We start from the raw sequence: 25,173 nt of genomic DNA on the forward strand, positions 1-25,173 counted from the left end.
TTCATATTATATATATATATATATATATATATATATATACATATATATTAAAATGTTTTATATGTATATATTAAAATAATTTGAGATTCAATCTTCTGGGCAATACATCAATTAAAAATTTGTAGAAACTTATAACATTTTTATTGTTTCCATACGTTTCGACACATTGTTTTGTGTCATCTTCAATAGAATGTAATTGTAATATTCCTAATTATTTCCTAATAATCATTGTTCACAAATGCACTATATAATTTTTTAGAAATAATATCTTATTGTAGAGTACACGTTGCAAAGTCGATGTCCGATGCGACATATATATATATATATATATATATATATATATATATATATGATGATAGTTTATATATATGTATATATATACATCTATTACCTGTTTTACACTTTATCGATCTTAGACGGTTCTTGTAATACAAAATTTTTTTTCACAGAAATTTATTAATTTTACATTTACACAAAATTATAAACGCACAATTGTAATTTGCTTATATCTACAAATACAATTCAATTGTTTTACTGTCAAAATACAAGATTAGAAAATGTATGTTATATTTATGATTTATTATTATTAGTAGTATATCATGTGGTGGAAATATGTAGATAGGATGAAAACTCCCCGATTTATGACCAAGACTAAATTTTATGTGTGTATAAGCTAGCAAAAATTTTTAATTAGTGTTTATATATAATTGATAGCGCGAAAGAGTTTTTTTTATATTCGTTTATTATTGAAATAATATTGAAGTTATTAAATGTGTTTGATATTAAGTATATTAATATTTATTTTTCGTCCAATGTGTTTGGAATCCATCGTATTAAAAACTGACAAAAAGGCTTTTTATAGTGATTTTCGTTTAGCACGCTTTTTCCATAAAAAATGGAATTTTTGGAGTTACTCGGTTTTTGTGAAACCTATCTTTCGTGTAAAACGGGGGTTAAAGATTGGTTTAAAGTTTAAATGTTTAAGGTTTAAATTTAAAAATAGGTTTAAAGATCGAAACTTCTATCAATATATAATTGTATGAAAGCATTTTTTTAAAAATATTTTAAATCCATACGTTTCGGCTAACATCCTAGCCTTCATTCAATGGAATATACTGTCAACTATAATAAATAAATTATAGTAAACAATTTGTAACAGTTTAAGAATAAAAATAATAGTAATAATAAACTTATCTAAAAACACATACAATTTGGTAGCCTTAATTAATTAAACACTTTTGCTCAATGGCATTAGAATGTGCACTATTGTAAAATATATACTTGAAAATCACAACTAGCTATACAAATAAACATGTATAATATTTATTAACTTATCGAAACTGTATTTTGACTAAGCTTAGGATAGAAATATCGAATTTTTAAAAAGAAAATTTTCTTTAGTGTGCAATAGTATTTAATATGATATAACAAATTATAAGTGCTTTTGAATTGATTTATTATTACTATTATTTTTATTCTTAACCCTTTCCACACGCGAATTTCGAAATTAATATGTTTTTTGCCGTCGGAGCGGCGGCATCCGAGTGGAAAGGGTTGTTTAATTAAATGTTACAAATCATTTACTTTGTTTAATTATTATAGTTGGCAGTATATTCTATGTTATTTTCAGTGAAATATTCCTGATTTAATTCAATTCGAAAAAGATATATTAGAATATATATGATTAAAATGTATGAGGTTATTATCTAAGGGTATTATACAATGTTTATGAATATTGTTATAAATTTTATATTTGTAATCAGTATAAATAATATATGAACAAAAAAGAAAAAAGTTAACAATTTCCAAAAAAAAACAATTAAATTTATTGAATTATTACTAATGATAACAATAATAATTCTCAATAACAATACTGCATAATTTCTTGCCATTTGAAATAAAAAATATATTTATTTTTAGATTGCATCAGATTAACAAAAAATATATTTTTTGTGAAACAGAAATTTAGAAATATTGTAGTAATGTTATTGTAAATCATTATTGTTATCATTTGTTAATTGGGAACATTCCAATTTACATTGTACAGAAAATGACATAAGATAATATGTTGAAACGTATGAAAATAATAAAGATTTTATAAATTCCTACAATTTTTATTTGATGTATTGCCTTAAAGTATTTGACCTATTCCTCAAAATTGCATACATATTTACAGACTAGTTTGATCTCTAAATGTGCAGATTTAGAAAATCAATTAAGATTAAGAGAATTTGCGCCATAAACTACTTCATAAAACTTGATGCATTGAAATTTAATGTTTTTTTTTCAATATATCATGCGTTAGATTTAACAAATGTTAGCAAATAAAACCCATAAATTAGAAAAGAAATAAAGATAGCTTATTATATATATAACAAAAACGTATTGGATGAAAACATATTGTTAATGAAATCAAGAATTTCACAATTGACATTTTACATCTGTTAATATAAATTTCACATTGGCATGTGTTGGTAAATACCTACCTTCGCATTTAAATTATACTCATATTAAATATTATCACAAACATATTTCACTTGCTCAATGATTCGAACATATCACATTGCACTTCATAGACACTTGAATGATTATAATGTAATTCCGATCAGCTTCATAATCATTATTTTGAATCGACGATAATGCTTTAATATTTACATTAAAACATTAATAAACCTACGTAAGACATTTGTGAGACTAGATATAACCTCGGACACATTGAATACAACTATACCGCCGTACCGGTATCAGATAAAACACGTGGGCGATAGACTAGAATGAGGACTTTGCTATATAATTACAAAAACTGGCATAGAAGAAAATATATAAACAAAATAGACGCCGCGGTAATAAACACTGTTAGTGGTAAGGTGACCATATATATATTTTTAAAACTCAAAACCGGGATGGTAATTTTTAGTTATGCTAATTACTAAATGCTATTTAAGGGGGTATTCTAGTGTGGAAAAATGAATTTTAAGTCATTTTTAAATCATAGTAAAAAAAGCAATATTTGATTTTTAATAGTATTTTTTGATTATTTATCAACGTTACAGGAGTACAGAAGAAAGTAAAACAAAAAAAAAGTTAATAATTTTAAAAATTAGCAGTGGTTGAAGTGGAGGTTACAAAATATTGGCACGTGTTTATTCTGCGTACACGATTACAATTCTCCTAGTAATCCAAAATGAAAAAAAAAGGTTATTTATCTAGAATGATGTTGCAATGGTTAATACTAGGATTAAGTTAAAAAAAATTTTTTTTGACAAAATGGCGACTGTTGTAAAAAATGTCATTTTCTTACTACTTTTTTGAGTTTCTAGATTTTTTAAAAAAAATAGTAAAAATTTGAAATTTGAGATAAGGCTAGCATATACAAGAAAGAAGTCTATAAAGAAGATTCTCTTAAAATTTAAAGTAAATTGGTTCACTAGAACTCAAGAAATCGTGGGTATCGTATTGAAAAGAACAGTTTTTTGTTGACTGTGTTTAAAGTTTTACAAAAGGAAGGAATCAGAAGAAAATTATCATAGACAAATAGCCGTATCTTTGAAAATAATTTAAATTTTAAAAAATCCTCTCGTACATATAATAGGTTGTCAAATATCTCCCTTCCGCCTTTTTGTATTATAAACCAAGAGCAAAAAAGCGGAAGGGAGATATTTGACAACCTAATATGTACGTTAGGATAGTAATAGTAGTTAAGCTTTAAAAATATGACAAAAACAAAAAAAAACGATTTTTTAGAATTTCTACACTAGAATACCCCCTTAAAGACGCGATAGAAATTGGGTTATTTTAAATGAATTATCAGAAATATTGACTTCTGGTTAAAACTTTATTATTATTATATTATTTTATATCTTTTATTTGTGGATCTATATATTTTTAAGGCAATCTTATAAAATTCTGTTCAAATTTCTTCATAATTAGCCCTTATGCCAAGTTGTCAAAAGTTCGTTTTCACAATTTTTATTAATTTGTGTAATATTTAAAATAAAAGTTTAAAATTATTAATGTGACAAACTATTCTAACCCGTCTTTGGAATTTTGTATTCGAAAATAATTTCATTCATAACGTATTGTTTCAGAAGAAGTACTAGTTGTAATTGTATTATTAACTTATTGCAAAGATTGAATTTATTTATTGAAAAAATACTTTTCAAAAACTTGGGACAAAAGGTGTAAATCGTAGGCCAAACCGGGTCCTATGGTCACCTTATTAGTAGGCCAATTTTTTCCGCGATGACAGCACTGGGTCTTAAAATCAACTGACATACCTTTTCCGAAAACGTCTTTTCAGCGCACCGAACATGTTGGAAAAATGTTATTCCATAATAAAAATGGCACCAAATTACGGCATAACAAATGATCACTACACATAACCTCAAATGATTTTATAAACACACAGAGATAACGTCTTATTTCTTATGCATCCGCACGACCCATTTTGGTAATGAACAAGTGTGTTTGGGCCACAGTATCACGTTTTTTTGTTTACATAGTCCACAAACTAAAATATGATACACATTTAATTATTATAACAGAACGCGGACCACGAGCAACCGAGCAGTCCCTAGCGTGCCCGCACGCCTACTGATGCCTAACGTTGAAGCCGCTTCACAAGCGGAGCGAACCACGCTATTCGAAGCAAACCGACACTCGGAGGGGATCGCTTTAGGTTCGGATGGTACTTCGGCCGCCAGTGTCGTACGCAATTTGGGACTCAAGTGCCAAAACGAAACTACGAGTTCAAGAGGATAAATAATGGCTAATTAATTCATTATTATGAAATTTGTATGCTAATTCAATGTCAATTCAATATCAATGTCAAAACTATTAAATACACAACCAACCTGAGAAGTTGTAAAAACTAATAGAATTTTCACTAAAATATATCAATTAATTTTTATATGTCAATATTAATATTTTAAATATGAATGCAGTGGCGTAGCTACCACCGTATAAATGATACGAGGCCCCCGCAGCCCAACGTGTTTAAGCTAACAGTAAAATTCAATTCCATTGCATTTTTTATAATTCACAAAAGACAAAAGGCAGTAATTTTTTATAAATCATGAAAATTTGGGACCCACTAAATTTATTTTCAAAACTAGTGGTGCATGGCTTCTCGCCTTAAGGCTAGAACTTCCCGTAACAAAAATTAAAATTTTTAGAAAAGCTTTAAAATTGTTTGAAATCATTCAAATAAGTAGATTTTTGAGATTGTTGAAATTGTTGGGAAAGTCTGACTTTACTGAAAAAGCTGATTTTTTTATATATCTAAATTTTGAAACTTTGGAAATTTTTCAAAACATTGGCGCTACGTAACTGTTTTAGAAGCGAAATATCGAAACGCGTAAGAGCCGCGGTGCTGTCTTAGAGATGAATATTGGTACGGAACCAAGAAATGTAAACAAAATAATAATAATTTGATGTGGTATGTGTAATGATCATTTTTGACCGCCAAATGGCTTTTTTTTTTCTTTTTTATTGGATCTCCGAAACCGCTAGACTAGACTTCCCAAAAACATAATTAGGTCTTTATTTCGTCAAATAAAATGTGTTTTGAATCATTCAAATCGGACGCTTCGTTACCTAAAAAACTGAATTGCCATTTTTAGCACTTTTTGCCCCGTAATTGGACCCGCCTTTGCCAAAAACTAATCAGCATGTCTCGCCGTCAAATTTTCATTTACAATTTTCTTGCGATGACTACTGATATTGTCGCGTCACTTAAAATTCATTACTATTACAGAAATTAATTAAATAAACATTCTATGCGTGATAAATATACAATTTACTGTATGTAAATTTAAAGCATCATACAAGAAGTTAAAAAAGATGAGCGCAAAGAATAAAAAAATGTAATTTTAGAGGATTAAGAATTCTTAATGCTCATCACATTTTTTTCTACACTATTTGAAATCATGAATGTGGAGCATGTTTCTCAAAAATCTACAGCATGCAAATAATTACTATTAGAAAACTAGTTATTTATTATGTTATTTTTGGAATAGATTAGGCAATTTAAGAAATCAAAATTCATTCAATAATTTCCTAAATAAGTCAAGGGACCAATTCTTGGATAAAATAGCTATGCTACGTTATCTGTCAAAAGGCCTATGTTGATAAATCGCATAAGTTGGTAGTCAAATTCAGAAGAACTGTCAAAAAGCTACGTCTTTGCTGCTTGATCGAGCATCTTATACAATATTAACTTCTAAAACCTAACTTATAAATGACACAAACGTCAGAATATAAATTCAGTTCGACTTTAAGCATGTGTTAACATAGGTGAATTTTTTTTGCACTTGTGATAACATATACGAAAAGTGGAACTAATGTTATATTTAATTTATATAAGTTAATAAAGAAATAAAATGTAGTAAAAACATTTTTCAACTCTGTAAACTTCTTGAAGAATAGTGGCTTAAATTTTTCATCAAGTGACAAGAAATTGTGGCACCCATGTTAACATACACGCGATGTCAAACTAATACAATATATGACATTTATGCCATTTGAAGGTTAGATTTTAGAAGTTACTATTGTGTATAACGCTTGATCAAAATGCAAAGATATAGTTTTTTGACAGTTCCTAACTACCAACTAATACGATTCCTCAACATAAAAGACCGGTAACATAGCTATTTTATCCAAAAATTGGCCTAATTTTTTTTCCTTTTCATTACGATTTCTGTGCTGCAGTGCGTCATTTTTGTTACCAATAAGTACTTACAGTGAGTATAATTCAGTTTGAAGAATAATATCAAATATATAATAATTCAAAAGTGACGCATGTCGTAAATATTTCAAATTATAGGTAAAAATTCTTCCAGTTATAATGCATTATCAATTGCACAATATGTACAGCTATAGATAAGATATGTACAGATTAGATTTTCTCCTCCTACAAAAGAGAACTATGTGTTTTTATCACATTAATTTATTACAATAATGCGATTAAAATTAATTTGCAGCGAAATATTAAAAAAAAACATCTGTATAATTGATGACCAAACTGAAGAAAACATCAAATTTCTGTATAAATTCATATATCATTCATATATCATACATATATCCATAATAGGTAAATTGTATGTTTATCACGCATAGAATGTTTATTTTATTAATTTCTGTAATAGTGATGAATTTTAATTGACGCGACAATGTCAGGTAAGGGCTATTAATATACAAGTCACAATGTAAATTTCTTATGGAAAAAATAATAATTTATTGCTCTTATAACATTGCTGTGATTTATCAAACCAGAGTAATTATTTGACTAAAATTTAGTAAATGTTTCAATTTGGGCTCGCTCGTAGGTAAGCGGTTAAGAGCGACGGGACTCAATTCAGAGGACCCGGGTTTGATACCCATTTCGAGCAGCCTGTTGTCAAACGGTAGTGACAACGATTTTCACTTGGAAATATAGATAACAATACGTTTCCAAATGAAAATAGCCCTCACCCTGCATTGCCTCACTAATAAAAAGTCAGCTCTATTAGATAAATTCTAATAATGAAGTCATCGAATATGGATGGATTAACCATTGAGTTACCATCTAAAAATATGAAGTAAGGAGAAGTTTCAGCCCAACAGCTCATAAGATGTTAAGTTCTGATTGCAATAAAAGAAGCTAATTTATTGACATATTGTTATTTATATTTGAACTAGTTTGAGGTAGTCCATGTTGATAACATTAACATACGAATAGCTCACATAATAATGTAAATAATAGTATACATGTATCAAAAAGTTGATTTTAGTACATCATTAATTTATTCTTTCAATATATATATATATATATATATATATATATATATATATATATATATATATATATCAACAGATGTAGATATCAATAGATGAATATTAAAATATTAACCCATTAAAATACAAGCAACCAAGGTGCATGGCATCGTGCCTCAAGGCAAATTGCTAGAACTTACCATGCCATAATTAAAAAGCTTTACAACTTTTTGAAAATATTAGATTTTTGATGAAATTTTTACTTCTTAAAAACTAAATAAAATGTCTGATAATTTGATATGAATATGTTTAATAACCATTTTTGACCGCTAAATGGCATTTTCTTACTTTTTTCATTGTATTTCCGTAACCGCTTGTCCTACACATGCAAACACAACCACACAAAAACACACACACATACACACACATACATCCATTTTTTCTAGTATATGCCAAAACGTTCAGAAGGCTTTGAAACGTTAAGATATATGAAAAAAAATATTTTCGATCTTTTTGCGATTACTATAACTTACCCTAAGGAAAGTTCAAATTTTTTCATTATATAAACCAACTAATAAAATAAATTAATCAGCAATAATGACACATTGTTTTTAAATCTAATTATTAAGTTTCTGAATTTTGAAAAAATCTATTCTATAAATTCGTCAAATTTATGTATCAGATAGAAAAGCTAAATAAAATCACAAATAATTCCCAATAAATCAAGATCACTGTATGTAGGAAGTAATCTTTTATTTCACATGAAACATTTATTCAAATCCGTCGTCTAATTGTAACTGTTATGTGCGTTAATAATAGAATTTAATGAAGCATCCCCGCCGACCTCCTTTGCGGCATGAGCACCCCTCTCAAACACATGTCATGGTTCGATTGTTAGAAAACCTGATGAACCTATAACATGCATGGTGCAATGGCAGCATCTGCCCTAGGGACTCTTATTTAACAGCGGGGATTTAAATGTCCCCGCAGTCAGAATGAATTTTTATCTCTTTGAGATGATCGATGCTAGAGGGGGAACAAAATCGATATTATTTCGATACGTTCGAAAATCGATATATGATAATGAATTATTTGTTATTATTTTATTGACGTATATATACTAATTTTATGATCTCTCGAATCGTTTGGCATAGAATTGAAAAAAGTAAGAAATGTGAAAAGTAAGAATCGTCCACGATTTCATTTTACAAAACTAGATAATGACTCGAATTGACTATTAATGATCAGTTTGTCATTTATTTATTTATACAGTTTAAAACATAATTTTTCATCTAAAAATTATCAGATAAATCTAATCCGATTCCAAAATTCCGATTAAGATGGTCCAAGATTATTTGAAACATAGCAGTTTAAAGCATGCTTTTACTTTTCGTAAAATAATATAAGGAAATTGAATAAAATTACAGGTTTGCGATTAATTTTGATTTAATTAATTAAGTTATTTATTCGAGATTCTGAATTTTGTTTACAAAATAATAAGTAGGGGAGACTGGGTACGGTTGTGCCAGGTTACGGCAGTGACAGTCGTCATAACAGCTAAACTATACTGATCTTGAAATATGATCAATGAAAAGGAGAAAGATAAATTATGTTTGTTCGAACAAGTTTCCATTATTGCTTTGAGTCAGCACCCAAATATGATCTGTAGACCGAATTATTTTTAAAAAGTAAGTTTTTGTGTTCGATTTTATTTATTAATAATTTTTAATCACTTTGTTGTTTTGCTGGATATTGAACATTAATAGTTAATTACCAGCGCTTAGATTAGTTTAATGTGTCCTGTATTTCTTGTTCTTTTTGGGTGAAATTTAAACAGATAATACAAAATACGAAAGAGAAATTTAAGAAATAAAATACAAGAAAATAAATAATTTAACAAGGATTTCTTGTTTCAAAAATTATGTTTGCCCTTTTCTTGTATTATTTGATTGTAAGGCTAATTCATCGAATTGGTAGACAAATGTTCAAAATATCATCCAAATTACTTTTCTTCCAGTTAACTGGTAAATTAACAGAATTATTGCTATTCAAAACCAAAGTGGCACAACAGTACCCAGTCTCCGCCATTACCATTTTATAACTATACACTAAATCAACATTAATGTCCTTCAGTAGTGTGTAATTATATAATTATATTTATTTATGGGGAATTTTAGTTTCTAATTTGATTTATTTATATTTTATATTTTTATTAATATCCAATATTTATAAAATAAAAAAACATTAGTTATATATATATATATATATATATATATATATATATTAACTGCTCAAAATGTTATTCAATGTTCGTACGTTAGCATTTCACACCGTGTGAAGAGATTAAGATGTTACTTGGCAGTTTCCATGTAAAATATTTTGTTAAAAAATTAGCATATGAATTGGACATGTAAGAGTAAACTTGTTTTCATGCAAAACTATATTATGAAACATGTTTGGTTAAATAACAAATTGTTAACAAAAATGTGAGTGATGGTATGGTAGTGTTAACGACTAACTTAGTATTCATACAATGTATCGAGACGCTTATTTGAATGGTGCGAATACATTAATAATTACTTCAATTACTGTTACATAAAATTCAATATAAGTAAAGGAAAGAAAAAGCATACATAATTCTTGTGCTACCGTTCTGTGCATCATAGAAAAATATCATACATAATAATATATGCATATTGTGCATGAATATACATATTTCGATATTTTATTAACATCTCTCGTCCCTATTATGTTAACTTCAAGCGTGCGTCACTCATACTGAGGACTGCGGGATAAATATGAGAGGAAATACTAAATCAATAAAAATTAGGAACTAAATTGAAATATTACATTCTTTAATATTTGAAGTTTTAATTCAACAACGAGAACTGAGCTTGCAAAGGTAAACCGCGGTTAATGACTTTGTTTAAGGCGCCGAAAACTGATTTACACTTTAACAGAACGAGTCATAATTATGAGAATCAGATTGGAAATAAAAATGATACCAAATAAAATGAAATGCATTATCAGAAATCGTTGTAATCAATTCAGTATGACGCACTTTATAAAATTTAATATGTCGTCATATAAAAATATAACTCGAGTAAATAAGCGATTCTCATTTAATATTTTGTGAAACCATAATCAATCTGATTTCCAATGGTGTTTGCTGCAATTCATTTAATTTCCTGTTAAAAGGAAGGGCATAAACAACTACCGACAAACCCTTCTCAGATAATTAGAAAACGTGGATTCGTAAAATCGTTATTGGCAATGTGCTTGATCTAAATTGCTGGAGTGTGAATAATTCACACTGATTGGAAATGTTAATTAAATATAAAAATCACAGTATTAGTCTTAATTATTTTAAAAATGTGTTTGTTTTGACAAATTTTATTAGATAATTATTGAAAAATAATATTTTTAATCTCTAATTTCTATTTCAAGCAGATCACACTTTTATAGTTGATCGATTTGGATACTAATGAAGTTAATTAAAAATAAAACAATGAGGTAAGGGAGATAATTTCTATAACTTCATCATATATATAGAGAATAATAATATCGGCCAATGGAAACAAGACCATGTATAATTTGGTTTGATAACTACAAGATGCCTTAATTGTATATAAGTAGAAAGCATGCAGACATTTTATTATATTACTTAGTACCTATATCATTATATAAGATCAGTGTATTTAAAATTCATTCTTTTATTATTATTTTAACAGCAATCAGATGTTAAAGAGCTCGCTCGTAGGTAAGTGGCTAGAACCACTGGACCTGGATCAGGGGTTCCGAGTTCGAATCCCCTTCGAGGAGCCTGTTGTCATTAGTGACAACGGTTTTCACTTGGAAATATAGATAGAAATATATTTCCAAGTGAAAACAGCCCTGATATGACATTGCTGCACCAATAGAAAATCATCACTATTACAATACAATACAATACAATAATTGTATTGTATAGAGATGAGACAACTGTTTGGGTTCCCATCATAATAAAAAACAAACGTAGTTTGTAAGAAACTCATCACAGTTCTGATCGCTCTTCAAATAAATAAATTAAAAAATCAGATGTTAAGAGTCCCATAAGCTGTTTTCCTGATTTGACTTAATACTAAGTCGGTTTTACAGATAGTAACCAACAGTTGTCTCATTTTAAAAAATAATGAAAAAAATAAATTAATTAAATTTTATTATTACAATTTCTGTAATAAAACAAATATTCATCAATATATCAATGCCGGTTAATGGTTATTTGTAGCAATTAGCCCCAAAGTTTTGTTAACCCCAGGTGTGATTTTTTACATTAATCAAGAAAGATAACCAATCAAACAATGAAGAAATCACAAAAATTGATTCACATTGATAAATTTCAAACGGAATAAAATATATAAAATTTAAAATCAGTCAATAATAATAACGCAATAATGACGGACCTGCACAGTTCTGTATATTGTGTAGAAGAGTAGCTATGACAATATTATATGACAATATGGTCAATCGAGACAAAAAAATATTTTAATATCGTTTGAGATCTTAATAAAAACGCCTATTACTAGTTACCTCAGTTGCAAAAAGCCCCTAGCTGCCCTACATTAAATTTATAATTTTAACACAGTGGTTAACAATTTTTTGTTCGAATGTTCCTTAATCTATTTCAAATAACCTAATCACAACCTTTCTATAAATTATGTATATCTTAAATACAATTACAAAAATATAACTGAAAAAGTTCAAGAAAGCACCTATTAATCCTACTCTAAAGCTGGTATTCATTCCTATACCTAGACTTTAGAAATAAAAATTATGCAAATAATTAACGAATTAAATCATGAAATAAAATATTTTCAACAAATTAATAGTTATAGTAAAAAAACATTTTTATACAGTAAAAAACCTTCTTAGTTACTCCTAGAATTGATCGTGTGAATTTAACATTTCCTAGAGACAATAACCAAAACGGCGTGGCTTCATGCATGAAACGTTCTTATTATTAGTTACGTTTAATTATGTCGTTTGTATGCCGCCCGTAATTCCTCGTGTTACAAATGATCGGTAGTTTGTACTAGAACTACGTACGAATGTTCGTTATGGAGATGCGTGGAATCGATGTAGAATGTTGAAATTAAGCCATAGATAGCACAAGTTTTGAAGCCGTGATATGGAAATGGAATAATTCTAACTCGAATTTGATTCTTCAACTATGATTTCAATAGGTTTGCTGCATTACATGCCAGTACATATATGGATTCTAGATGATGTGTGACTTATGGGTAGCATGTGCTACCCATACATAAAAAACATGTCTTGTAACCACTACATGGTTCGAATAATAAAAAATATTTTCAATTGAAAATCTTCATTTATATTCTTATAAACCATATTGCAATACACGAATTTGGATATTGATAAGGATAATATAAAATTTTATTATTTATTCTTTATTTTACTGAAAACAATGTTAAAATTTTGCTTGACGTGACTTGACAAAATTTAAAACTCTATACTATCTATAATAATTTTAAAACAAGGTTAATAAGTGAGTCCCTGAAACATCTGCACCAATTGATCATTTTAAAAAAAATAAGAAGTAATTTAATCACTTCGGTACGTCACCTATTGGCGAAACGTCGCTAACAGCCGTTCACTAATTAACAATTGGCGCTATTTTCAAATATCTTGCATTTTTACAAAAATCGCTAGTTCCTCCAATGTCGATACGAACGCCCTTTTGATTCCATGACGTATTTAGGTCTGTCCTAAGAAAATGCACCCTAGAATTTAACGAAGAAATCTACACTAGAATATCCGAGAGAATGGTATGAAACAAATCTAGCAAATTGTTTACAACCAAACCAAATATAATAAGTACCTAAATCTCGAGAACAAAAGTTCTGCGCAATATAAAATATTTTAAATTTATATTAATGCCATAGTAGTGATTCTATTAAGCTCGCTACATGCTTACCCACATATGAATATTTTATAATAAGCACCACATATGAATATTTTCATAAATGAAAAACAAATTAACTAATGGTTCGGACTACTTTTTTTTAATTTTTTTTGTATAAAATTAAGTTTACATGAGAATAGTTTAAATTCACAAAACAATTCATGGGAACTTTTTTTCAAAATTATGTATTGCAGTTATTATTAGTTATTAAGATTTCAACAATAATATGTACCGATACATTTATTTTAAATTGATAAAATAAACCGGTAACAAAAAGAAGTTTCGTTGGTACATTCCAGTGTTAGTTTTAAGTTATTTTATGGTATACGATTCTCTTCACATAACAAACATTAATCTGAAGTCTAGCTGCAGACGTAGAGGCGTCAGGTATCTTAAAAATACCTTATTGTTATGTTTATATAGGATTGGGGTGGGTAATCTTATACAATTGCTATCATTATTAAACACAAGCATTGCGAATTAGATTACAATTTTTTTTATTTTCATCAAACTGCCAGAAAAGGCATTCAGTAATTGTTGTGACCAATTAGATTACAAATATTCAGTTCTTGCGCAAGTTAATTTTTTATTGCCTTTGCTATAACATTTAGCCTCCTACAACAGTTTGCATTTTCATACCATATAATTTTTTATATATCGAATTCTATTCAATGGTTTACCAATACATATATTATTGATTTTTATACATTTTTTTATAGACATTTTAATATCTTGTTATTCAATATCACAAATACAATTTTGGACTATATCACGGAATTGTATCCATGTTCGAGTTGAGTATTAAACCATTCGCTTAAATGCACTATGCAGGTTGAATTATAAATTTAGAATACTGTTAAAGTTAGAATTAAGTAAAGTTAGAATACTGTTAAGTTATATATTAAACAAAGTTAGTAGGTACTGCTTTTATTAACTTCCCATAGGGTACGTTATAGTAATCGCAAAAAAATCAAAAATATTTTTGTTGCATATCTTAACGTTTCAAAGTCTTTTAAACATCTTGGCATATTTTACGAAGAAAAATAGAGGTATTAGTGCGTTTGCGTGCGTATGTGCGGATGCGTAAGATATCGTCGATAATTTCAGAGTACGGATCAACCGATTTGAATGATTCAAAAAACGTTCTATTCTTTTTGATGCGAAGGTAGTCGTACTGAATAAATTATGACAAAAACAGGTCTAACCGTTTCGAAGATAAGGGGCTACAAGTGCCAAAAATGGCAATTCAGTTTTTGAGAGAACGGTTTGAATGGTTTAAAAAACAATTCACTTGTATTGACGAATAAAGAATTGATAAAATTTTTGGGACATCGGTTTTGGAGATCCAAAAAAAAGTTAGACAAAATGCCATTTGGAAGTCAAAATTAATTATTAGATATATGCACATCAAGTTTTCAGATATTTTATAGAGATTTTAAAAATAAGTACTAATTTTTCCGTTTCTTTGGGTTCCGTACCAAGATTTATAATGTCTAACCGTTTGGCAGCGACTCGGCGCTATCGCGCTTTGATATTTTGTTTCTATTGCAGCCATGCAGCGCGATCGCGTTGTCATTTTAGTGCGAGTTTGTCGGAGCAAAGAGTGCAAAAAATGAAAATCATGCAGTTTTGAAAGAGCAAATCATTCTAATAGGATGATTCAAAAAATTTTGCTTGTGTTGACGGTGTGAAGAAAAGATTAATTTTAGGGGAAGGCAGAGTTCAGTGGTTTCAAAATTTTCAAAAAAATCTATTTTCCAAGAAGTCGATTTTTTTCAAAAAAATACGAATGTTTCAAATGTTTTCAAAATTTTTGAAAATGTTAAAAAAAAATTAATAAATGGTTAAAAATGTTCAAAAAATATAGTTTTTGTTTACAAATTTTCAAAATTTTTTACTGCTTTTGAAAAATTTAATTTACGGTTTGCAAAGTTTCAACAATTTACCTTAAGAAACAATGCTATGCATCACTAGTTAAGTATCTAAGTTCACACATTTTTAAAGAATTTCGTTTACTATGGTCTATTCTGAAACATTCCAATAACTTTTGATCCGCACTCAAGATTATTAGCACCCTCCGTTATAAGAAATTGACAATGACAGAGGAGCAAATATGAAGAATCGTCCTGCCGGCGCCACTGTGCCTCGTCTGTGGGACGTTTGCGCGTGCTCTGGGTACGATGATACAACGCTCTGAGCTTGGAACAGCATCGTCGGGCGAGAACAGCTGATTTTGTTTTGCTTTTTCAATGAAATCACAGCTCGTACATCTCCGCCGTTACGTTCGGCGGTCTACGGTTTATTGACAAATAGCTCGCACGTAACGTAGTACTATGTAGTAAAAGCACGTACCCGCTATATACTTAATCAGAAAGCATAGAGAGACACAGATCTTCGCGCTGTCGTATTTATGGTGTGTTTAAAATGTGTAAGGGTTATGGCGAAGAATAAATGAAATTTAAACGCGTTGCCTTCACTGAGTTGAATTTTAGTTAAGTTTTGCAGACAAAGTCTAAAGCAACTAGCTGTGCATGGCATCGCTTTCCAGGAAAATAGCTGGAACCTCCCGAGCGGTAATTTAAAATTCTTAAAAGCTTCAAAATTCGGATTTTGAAAATTTTGAAACCCATTCAAGTCGATTCGTCCATATTGTCGGAAATGTCGACTTCAAAGACATTTGCTTGAACTATATGAGTGAACTTTAAATATTATGAATCTTGGTACGGAACCCATAGAAATGTAAACAGAATTTGTTCTTATCATTAAAATTTCTATAAATTATCTGATAATTTGATGTACATATGTCTAATGGTCATTCTTGACCGTCAAATGGCATTTTTATTACATTTAATATTAGATCTCCGAAACCGCTAGACCTGCCTTTCCAAAAATTTTCCGAAAATTTTCCAGTTCTTTATTTCGTCAATACAAATAATGTGTTTTTTGAACCATTCATCCCGGACTCTCCGTTATCTCAAAAACAGAATTACCATTTTCGATACTTTTTGTCCAGTATCTTCGAAACAGCTGGACCTGTATGTGCCAAAAACTAATCAGCACGTCTCGCTCATCAATAGGAATCGAATGTTTTTTGAATTATTCAAATCTGTTGAACGTGATACCAAAATCGTCGACAAAAAATTGTACCCGAAAACACACACACACACACACGTCAAATTATTCTTAGGTATACCAAAATGTTCAGAAACCCTTGAAACGTGAAAATATGTAAAAATTTTCATTCACTTACCCTAGAGGTGGTTAAAAATTTATCAACTGTACACAAACGTGATATTCAAAAAAAAAGAACCATACGGCAATCAAAATGAATCAGAACATACTATCATCATCCCCCTCCTATTTTAATAAAAAGTTGCAATGTTCAAGTGAAAAATTTTGCAATAAGTAATAATTAATAAAATCGGCAAAACTTAATGACACTGTTATCATTCGTTATGATTTCTTGGTGAAACTTCTAATTTGTACGCGTGCCAATTTTATTGAAAATAATTGATAAACGAAAACGCAACTAGGAAAAATCGTGTTATTTATAGGTTTTTATTTTTTACTCGATTTTTATTTAATTATGGAATCAGGGGCTCGCCCGTAGGCAAGCGGTTGAGAGCGACGGGACTTGTTTCAGAGGTCCCGGGTTCGATACCCACTTCGAGCAGACTGTTGGCAGGCAGCAGTGACAACGATTTTCACTTGGAAATATATATAGCAATATGTTTCTAAGTGAAAATAGCCCTTGCCCGGCATTGCTGCACCAATAAAAAGTCAGCCCTATCAGATGAATTCTAATAACAAAAATCATCAAATATGGATGGATTAACCATTGGGTTACCATCTAAAAATACAAAGTAAGGAGAAGTTTCAGTCCAACAGCTTATAGGACGTAAGGTTCTGATTGCTGTTAATAAAAATAAAATAAAAAAAAATGGAATCAAGTACTTTACCATTTTACAATATCGATTAAATTCGCGAACTTTTAATGGAGCTTGCCAACATACTTCAGCACATGTTTATTAAGAAAGACTTTACAAAGTTCACCGATTTTAAATTTTTAGTTCAACAAAAAGTCTTAATTCTTCAAACTGGGGGCAATTGGGTCATTATTTTTAACTGTGGCCTTAGAATGTCATTCACGGTTACGATTCCAAAGTTTAAAAAATAAACAAAAGTAATAAAAATTAACCACCATAACCAAAATGGACACAATTTCATCAAAGATCTAGGTTGCACTTAAAAGCTCATCATTCCCTAACAACGTGAGATTTTTTATTCTGAGGCAGCTCCCGTAAATGCTATTACCCCGTTCCGACTTGACGTTATACAATAGAACCAAATAAACTAATAACGAAAGCAAATACTTTAGTTATGGATTTTCAAACATTAGCAGCAATCTCCCGATAGCGATGTCGTACGAATTAAGGTAATACATGGCTGGTTATTCATCTTTTTTGCTCTACTTTCAAATATGCTAGTTTTTGAGATATCGGTGTTAAACCTATTTACTCGCGAACCTTTAAGCCCCGCTCTACCCTATATAATAATTTAGATTCTACAAAACGATTGTTTCAATAAATGAAACATAAATTCGTTTTGAGTCAAAACTTCATCCAAACCTTTGAAGATATACTATTAGATTTTAGATACATATCATTCACAATCAAAATATTGCTCACATTTACATTAATAGTAATATTATTTAAATTTAAATAAAAATGTATTCGAAATAATGCAATAATTTTTTTATTAAAACAAAAACTGTATCCCAATCGAATTATGTGTTGCGTTTATATCAGATCGCACGTTGTTTTTACACAATGAATTATTAATACAAATTGCATTAGCAGGTGTCCCGTGAGCAAGCAATTGAGCAAGGTGGTCGTCAGCGTTAATAATTCATTTGCCGGCCGAATTATAAGATAAGACAAAGGAACGAAAGATAGTCATCGTATCATTATGAAATAATGTTATTTCTGGCTCTATAGATGCATACCGTGTGTGATGAATTACATGTATAAGATTCAAAAGCTAAGAAACTTATTTTTGATAGAACTGATAAAATACTAAGGTGACCATATTTTTTTAGATCAAAACCGGGACGTTAACTTGTTGATATACGACCTAATCCGTATCGGAAGGAGGTCTTTATGCTAAATGACTTAAATGTGATTTAAAATAACAAATACTATTTATTTATTTGAGGATTCAATAAATAATCATTTTTTTTAAAACCAGATTTTTTGATTTTTTGTAGGACTTATAATTCGATTATATGGTATATTTTATATTATGTTAAATTTCTCCACCTATATGTTATTATGCTTTTAAGGTTTCTATGAAAATCTGTTCATTTTTTTTATAATTAGCTTATTGTTAGTAAAAATAAATAATAATAAATAGTAAAAATAAGCACTTGTGTCAAGCAGTCAAAATTTCGTCAACATAAATCTTGCCATTTTTCATAAAATTGAAAATAAAAGTTCGCAATTATTAATGAATATACTATTTTTACTCTTTGGGATTTTACATTCAGCAATTCACACATTCATAACGTATCGTTTCATATAAGCATATAGGATAGTTGTAATTTTATCATCAAGTGATTGCAAAAATTCAGTTTAAATCTATACTTTTAACAAACACGGGACAACCCGGGATAAATATTGCTTTTCGGAAAACCCGGGACATAAGGTGAAAATCCGGAAGCGTCCCGGCGAAACCGGAACGTATGGTCACCTTAAAATACAAAATTAAATTATTTTTGTGTAACTACGAAAATGTGTAGAATTTTTGTTTAGAAAAATTCATATAACACAGATGAAATAAAGCACTGAAGAAGAAAAAATATGAAATGTTTCGAGAGGTTTTGTGTGCTTCTGCAACGTAGTATTATCACCTAATCTAATAAATATCTAGCAAAATTCATGTGTTACAAAAATAAATATAAATTAAAATGTAAATACAATTCAAATAAGGAATTATTCATATAGGGTAGGATGGGTGGGTCACAATGTGTAATTTGACTTTGAGCAATTATATTGTGAAAACCAAACCAATTATGTCATAACAAATAACTCTCAGCAAATTCATAACTGTAGAAATGTGTTTTTTTGCTGTTTTTCAAAAATTTGTCACCTTGTCCTTTTAACCCCAAAGGCGGTGTAAAATGGGACGGCCAGGATGCAAAAAATTCCAATGTCTTATTTTTATTTTAAAGCTATTTTACGATTTAATGGCTACATTATTCAACCAATGCAAAATAATAATTTCACGTGTACATTTTGTACAGAGATAACACTGTATATAACCTTGATCTGGTATTTCGTCAAAAATATTCATAAGCAGAGTTAGAATAACTATTTATTTAATTTATTTATCTTGTAAAATTGGATTTTTTAGCATGATTTACTTTTATATTTACTATTTTTTATTGTTCATACCTTTCAGTTGGTCCTTTTTACCTCACCCATGTGTAAGCTTTTATTGAGGTTATGTAAAAAAAACTGAGCCGAAAGATATTTCGAAATGTTTGACTATATTTTTAAATATTAAACAATAGTGTATGGCATAGGTGTATGATATATTAGTATGCACGATCTATTCGCACTCATAAAAATAGCATTTTTTTTTAAATTATGCTGCATTATATATTTTTAATTATAAAGAGTGCAGAAATGCAAAAGCTTACCTCGCATATAAAATTGCAGCAAACTAACAACGATTGTTCAATTATAAAACCGGCTCGAAATAAATTGTATTTTAAATGAAAAGGAAAAAGCACGGAATAATTATACCTGCAGAAACTACTGTGCGAACGATGTTTTTATGATGCGCGATGGAATGTATGACAATGCATAAAAACGCTAATAACTTTTCCTGTGTTTATAAAAATGTATCTAAAAATGTGAACACGCGTAATGTTATGGTTTAAAAAATCAACGCTTAAATTAAAATCAAAAATAAAATACCAGTTGAGGCCAATAAGGCAACTACTGGTTCTGGATGTGATTTCTACCTCGGCCAGCTTCATATCAAGCAGTAGTGGTATAATATTTGCATTTGAAATTATACATATAAAATATCAAGTGAAAATTGCCTTTTGGGCACACTGCTGTAAAAATAATGAACCCAAAAATACAAATAGAATGTTAAAAATATATCACAACTCGAAAGAACAACTATTAGAATAATTACTGAATACTGAATGCCTTCATGGTATAGACTGATTTTGCAATTTAGGGTGCTCCAAAACCCAACTTCAAGCCGAAACAGAGTGATAGTATTAATCGCAGATATCATGAAAAAGTATAATTCTTTCACTATCAGTAATTACCCGCACATTGAGCTTGCACGTACAACAAACAATTGAACTGATTGTGGGTGGAATGCAAAAATCGTGTTATTTTTAGGTTTTTACTTTTCTCCTCATTTTTTTCATTATAAAACTATCGAATATTAAGCCACTTTACAATCCTGATTAAATGCACAAACTCTTTTATGAAACACACTTTAGTATACTTTTTTAAACGACGCCTTTCAAAGCCTACACATTGTGAAAAGTTTATTTACATAGAAAAATAAAAAACCTTATTTCTTTAAAACTTGGTGTAATTGTATCATTATTTTGGACTGTGGTTTCAAAGTTTAAATGAACAAAAATATTAAAAATCAATTACAATAACCGAAAAATTATGACAGTTCGACTAAATCTCTAGGTTGCACTTAAAAGCTCATAAATTTCAAAGTATATAATTTTGTTTTTATTTATTTATAATTACGATCTATATTATCATCCTGTTTTAGCTTATGAAATAATAAATATCAAACAATTTTGAAAGTCATTATTTCCAGACGTTTCGACATATAATTTTGAGTCATCCTAAATAAAACTATAATATATGAATAGAAAGAACAAAAAAATTGACTACGTATAACACGTATAGAACAATATTGAAAAATTAGTTCATTCGTGTGGGCTCGTCTTAGGTCAGCGGTTAAGAGCGACGAGGCTTGATTCAGAGGTCCCGGGTTCGAGACCCACTTCGAGCAGCTGTTGTCAGACAGCAATGACAACGATTTTCACTTGGAAATATAGATAAAAATATGTTTCCAAGTGAAAATAGCCCTCACCCGGCAGCAATGCACCAATAATAATATTCGCCCCATTACAGAAATTGTAAAATATATCGTACAGAAATGTGACCACTGATTGGGTTGCCGTCTGTCTAACAGACTAGTATTAAGTCAAATCAGCACAACAGCTTAAAGGACTATTACGTTCTGATTTCTGTTAAAAAAAAACAAAAAAAATCATTCGTGTAAAATGTATAATGCGTAAGAGACAATAGATTGTCAGCTACAACACTAAATGATACACTAAATATAACATTATGTAATGATATTTTACATTGAGAGACCATACGAAGCACTTTTTACAAAGGTCTGCATGCCACATGTGTTACTGTAAAGATTTCAAATAAAAAAACGACAAAGAAACCACAAATACAAAATGCGAGAAGGATGCTTTAAATCTCGTAGATATTAATTGAGTAGTGATATATACATAGTGTCCCATAACTCAACGCCAAGTATTGATCGTAACTATCATGAAAAAAAATAGAATAAAAATATTCCATGTAGTTTGAAAATTATAAGCTTTTTAGCGCAACTTAGAGCTTTGGGGAATATGTGACCATTTTTTCGTTATTAAGGTTTTAACTTTTATTAATTTTGTTAATTTAGGCTTAAGGTCCGTAATCGCAATTAACATTTCTAGGACCACAGTAAAACATAATGACACATTTGCTCCACTTGCTACAAGTTTTCTTGAATTAAGACTATTTTTGTTAAACTGAAAATTTAAAATTTTCAAAATTGGTTCACTATGAAAGGATTCTTTGAAAAAATGCACCAAAGTTTTCAATAGTTTCATAATAAAAAAAATCGAGTACATATATAAAAATATGGTGATGAACGAATAAAACAACAATTAGAAAAGTTGTGTGTGTATCTATGTATATGCACAAATGTACGTTAACCTAAAATTTGCTATTCGTACTTGTCTTCTCGAAATGTAATAGTTGAATGAACAATTTTTCATTATTACTTTCACAAATTTTAATCCCTCTAATCAATTTAAATAGAAAAATAGCACATATGCATATATACTTACAAAAGTAAAATATAGCGGTAAAATAGTAACACTCTCTGAGAAGCAACCCACAAATAAGATTAATGATCGTAAACCACAGTTTGAATAATTCTAATTGCAATATTAAGACATGGCTTGTATAATAAATAAATGTTGAAATATGAAACCACACGATAAAACCTTTTTAGTATAGAACTCTGCGGTTGCTTGTAAAGATAACTATTCAAAACTAGCTGTATAGCTGTTTTACAACTTTGTACAATTTCAATATCTTTTATAATTATTTCTTAATTATTCTAAAGTACCAAACGCAATTACAACTAGTTACAATGAGTGATAAACGCAATTTGAATTCGAAAATAAAATAATTTAATGGATTCTTTGAAATATAAATAAACTGTATATTTTCTATAAGCTATAATTAATATTAGACTATTGAAATATCTGCAAAACGTCTACTTCCCGTCTAAATTGAATGCTGAATATAGGGGATATACGGACAAAATGGTATATATGGACAAAATAACACATTGGCTTTATTTAAAAATTGGCTAGTTTTGTTAATGTTTCCGCATCTGTATAAAATAAAGAAAGCCTTAATAACAATCCTGTCAGAAGTTGGGTGTCATCGTCACAGTCTTATCGGAGCAATCAGTTCAAAAGTATTTTGCGCCGTAAAAAGTAAATTTTGGGGATGTTTTATTCATGTTTTTTGGAGCTGTATTTATTCGTAATTATTTCAATTAATCATACAACCTAGCGATTTCAATCAATTTTATTGCAAAAATCAAGTTTGGTGAATTTTCATTAATTATTCATTTTTGATCAATTTCGGATAACATGACCTACTAATGCAATAGACAAAATGACATACTACTATTTCGCAAGAATTACAGGACCAATAAATGAAATTAAAACCTGTCAAAGGCTTTTTACTTCTTCTTCAAAGTAGAGACTTGCATTTGTTGCAAGTGCCTCTTTTACTGTTGTAAGTCTGGCAAATGTTGGTTACCATGTATGAATTGTACCCTTTGGATTCATGCTTCATGTACTAATATCCCAAAAAAGACTAAACGATTTATTTGTGAACTGATTTCTCAAAAACTAGCAACTTGCAACTCAGTATGTCCTTACCCCATATGTCATTTTGTCCGTGCTGTCCTACATGGACAAAATTGATTTTGTAATAGGTTGCATTTTTCTTTAATATATAAGTTATTATAGTTCCTACTAAATTAAAATACTATCTTACAGGTAGTCAATGATGAGGACCATTGAGACAGGTTATGATAGCGTTAAATTAAACTATTAAAAAATAAAATATCATGTCATTATTTCCGTACTTCTCCTACCTACAAAAAAATTTGAATAGTTTGGCACGCAAATTAAAAAAGCGTTCTATACCAATTGGGACCAAGAGAGGTATAATATAAGAAAATAGTTGGATGTAATTTAATAATGATAACTCGCCTTGATTAATTTTGCATAATCCTGCAAATGGATTTCTCTTGGTAAAAACGAGATATGCCATTTGTTAACGTTTTTGTAGAATAATCATGTTCCAATTAAATAATGAACAGACCACGTTATGGTAGCTCAAACAGTTCTCTCATAATTAATATTTTTGTATAACCTTAAAAAATCTAAAACAAAAAAAAATCTTGATAATTAACAATAAGTTCTAAAGTAAACAACCTTATATTAAAATTAAAATGAAGGTGTGTAGTACGAACCACGACCATTTCAATAAGCCGCCAACATTTCACTCATTAAATTCGCATTAAAAGCCACTGCGCATTAATTTTCGAGCGATGATCACGAAAAAGAAAAACCACAGGTAAACCCGGTAAACCCATCCATGGAAAGGCTGCGGATGCGTGCACGTATTTGGCGTCCCCAGAGAGCCATAGATTTTTCTTACCGTTTAGCATGCAAGACGAAGCTATTACATGCATACAACACTAAATTAAATTAAAAATGCAAATCAGATAACTAAGAATTTTCTCACAGCATTGTGGATACCCTCTGTGTGAAGTATAGTGCACTGCAAGTCAAAAGTACAATACCCGTGTAACGCCACGTTTAGTACAAGAATACTACTTGATTAAAATCTTCTGCATAAGAAATTACTGATGCCGCAAACGAAGAAATAGAATTGGTTATGGTAATACAGTGGTGCAGAGTTCACAATATAGAATAAAGTAATCTGATAAATAATAAATAAATTTGAAGAAAAAATGTGAGATTCCCTAAAGTAAAATGTAATAAATTGCGACAATTGTAACGAATAAAATCA

General features: G+C 29.3%; 2 protein-coding genes across 2 annotated transcripts in view; both read right to left on the minus strand.

The window, feature by feature from the left end:
* The window catches only part of LOC113378299, a 316,796-nt gene extending 312,197 nt beyond the window's left edge, over window positions 1-4,599 (minus strand). Inside the window, exon 1 of the mRNA XM_026618833.1 lies at window positions 4,278-4,599. Within this exon, the coding sequence (XP_026474618.1) occupies window positions 4,278-4,312 (35 nt within the window). The 5' untranslated portion in view covers window positions 4,313-4,599. The remainder of the gene's footprint in view (window positions 1-4,277) is intronic.
* Window positions 1-25,173, minus strand: part of LOC113378298 (transcription factor IIIB 90 kDa subunit) — a 177,233-nt gene that overhangs the window by 27,841 nt on the left and 124,219 nt on the right. The window lies entirely within an intron of this gene.

Source organism: Ctenocephalides felis, unplaced genomic scaffold (genome assembly GCF_003426905.1).
Source record: "Ctenocephalides felis isolate EL2017-DRISC unplaced genomic scaffold, ASM342690v1 CF-g0.4_SCAFFOLD_01886, whole genome shotgun sequence".
NCBI classification, from domain to species: domain Eukaryota; kingdom Metazoa; phylum Arthropoda; class Insecta; order Siphonaptera; family Pulicidae; genus Ctenocephalides; species Ctenocephalides felis.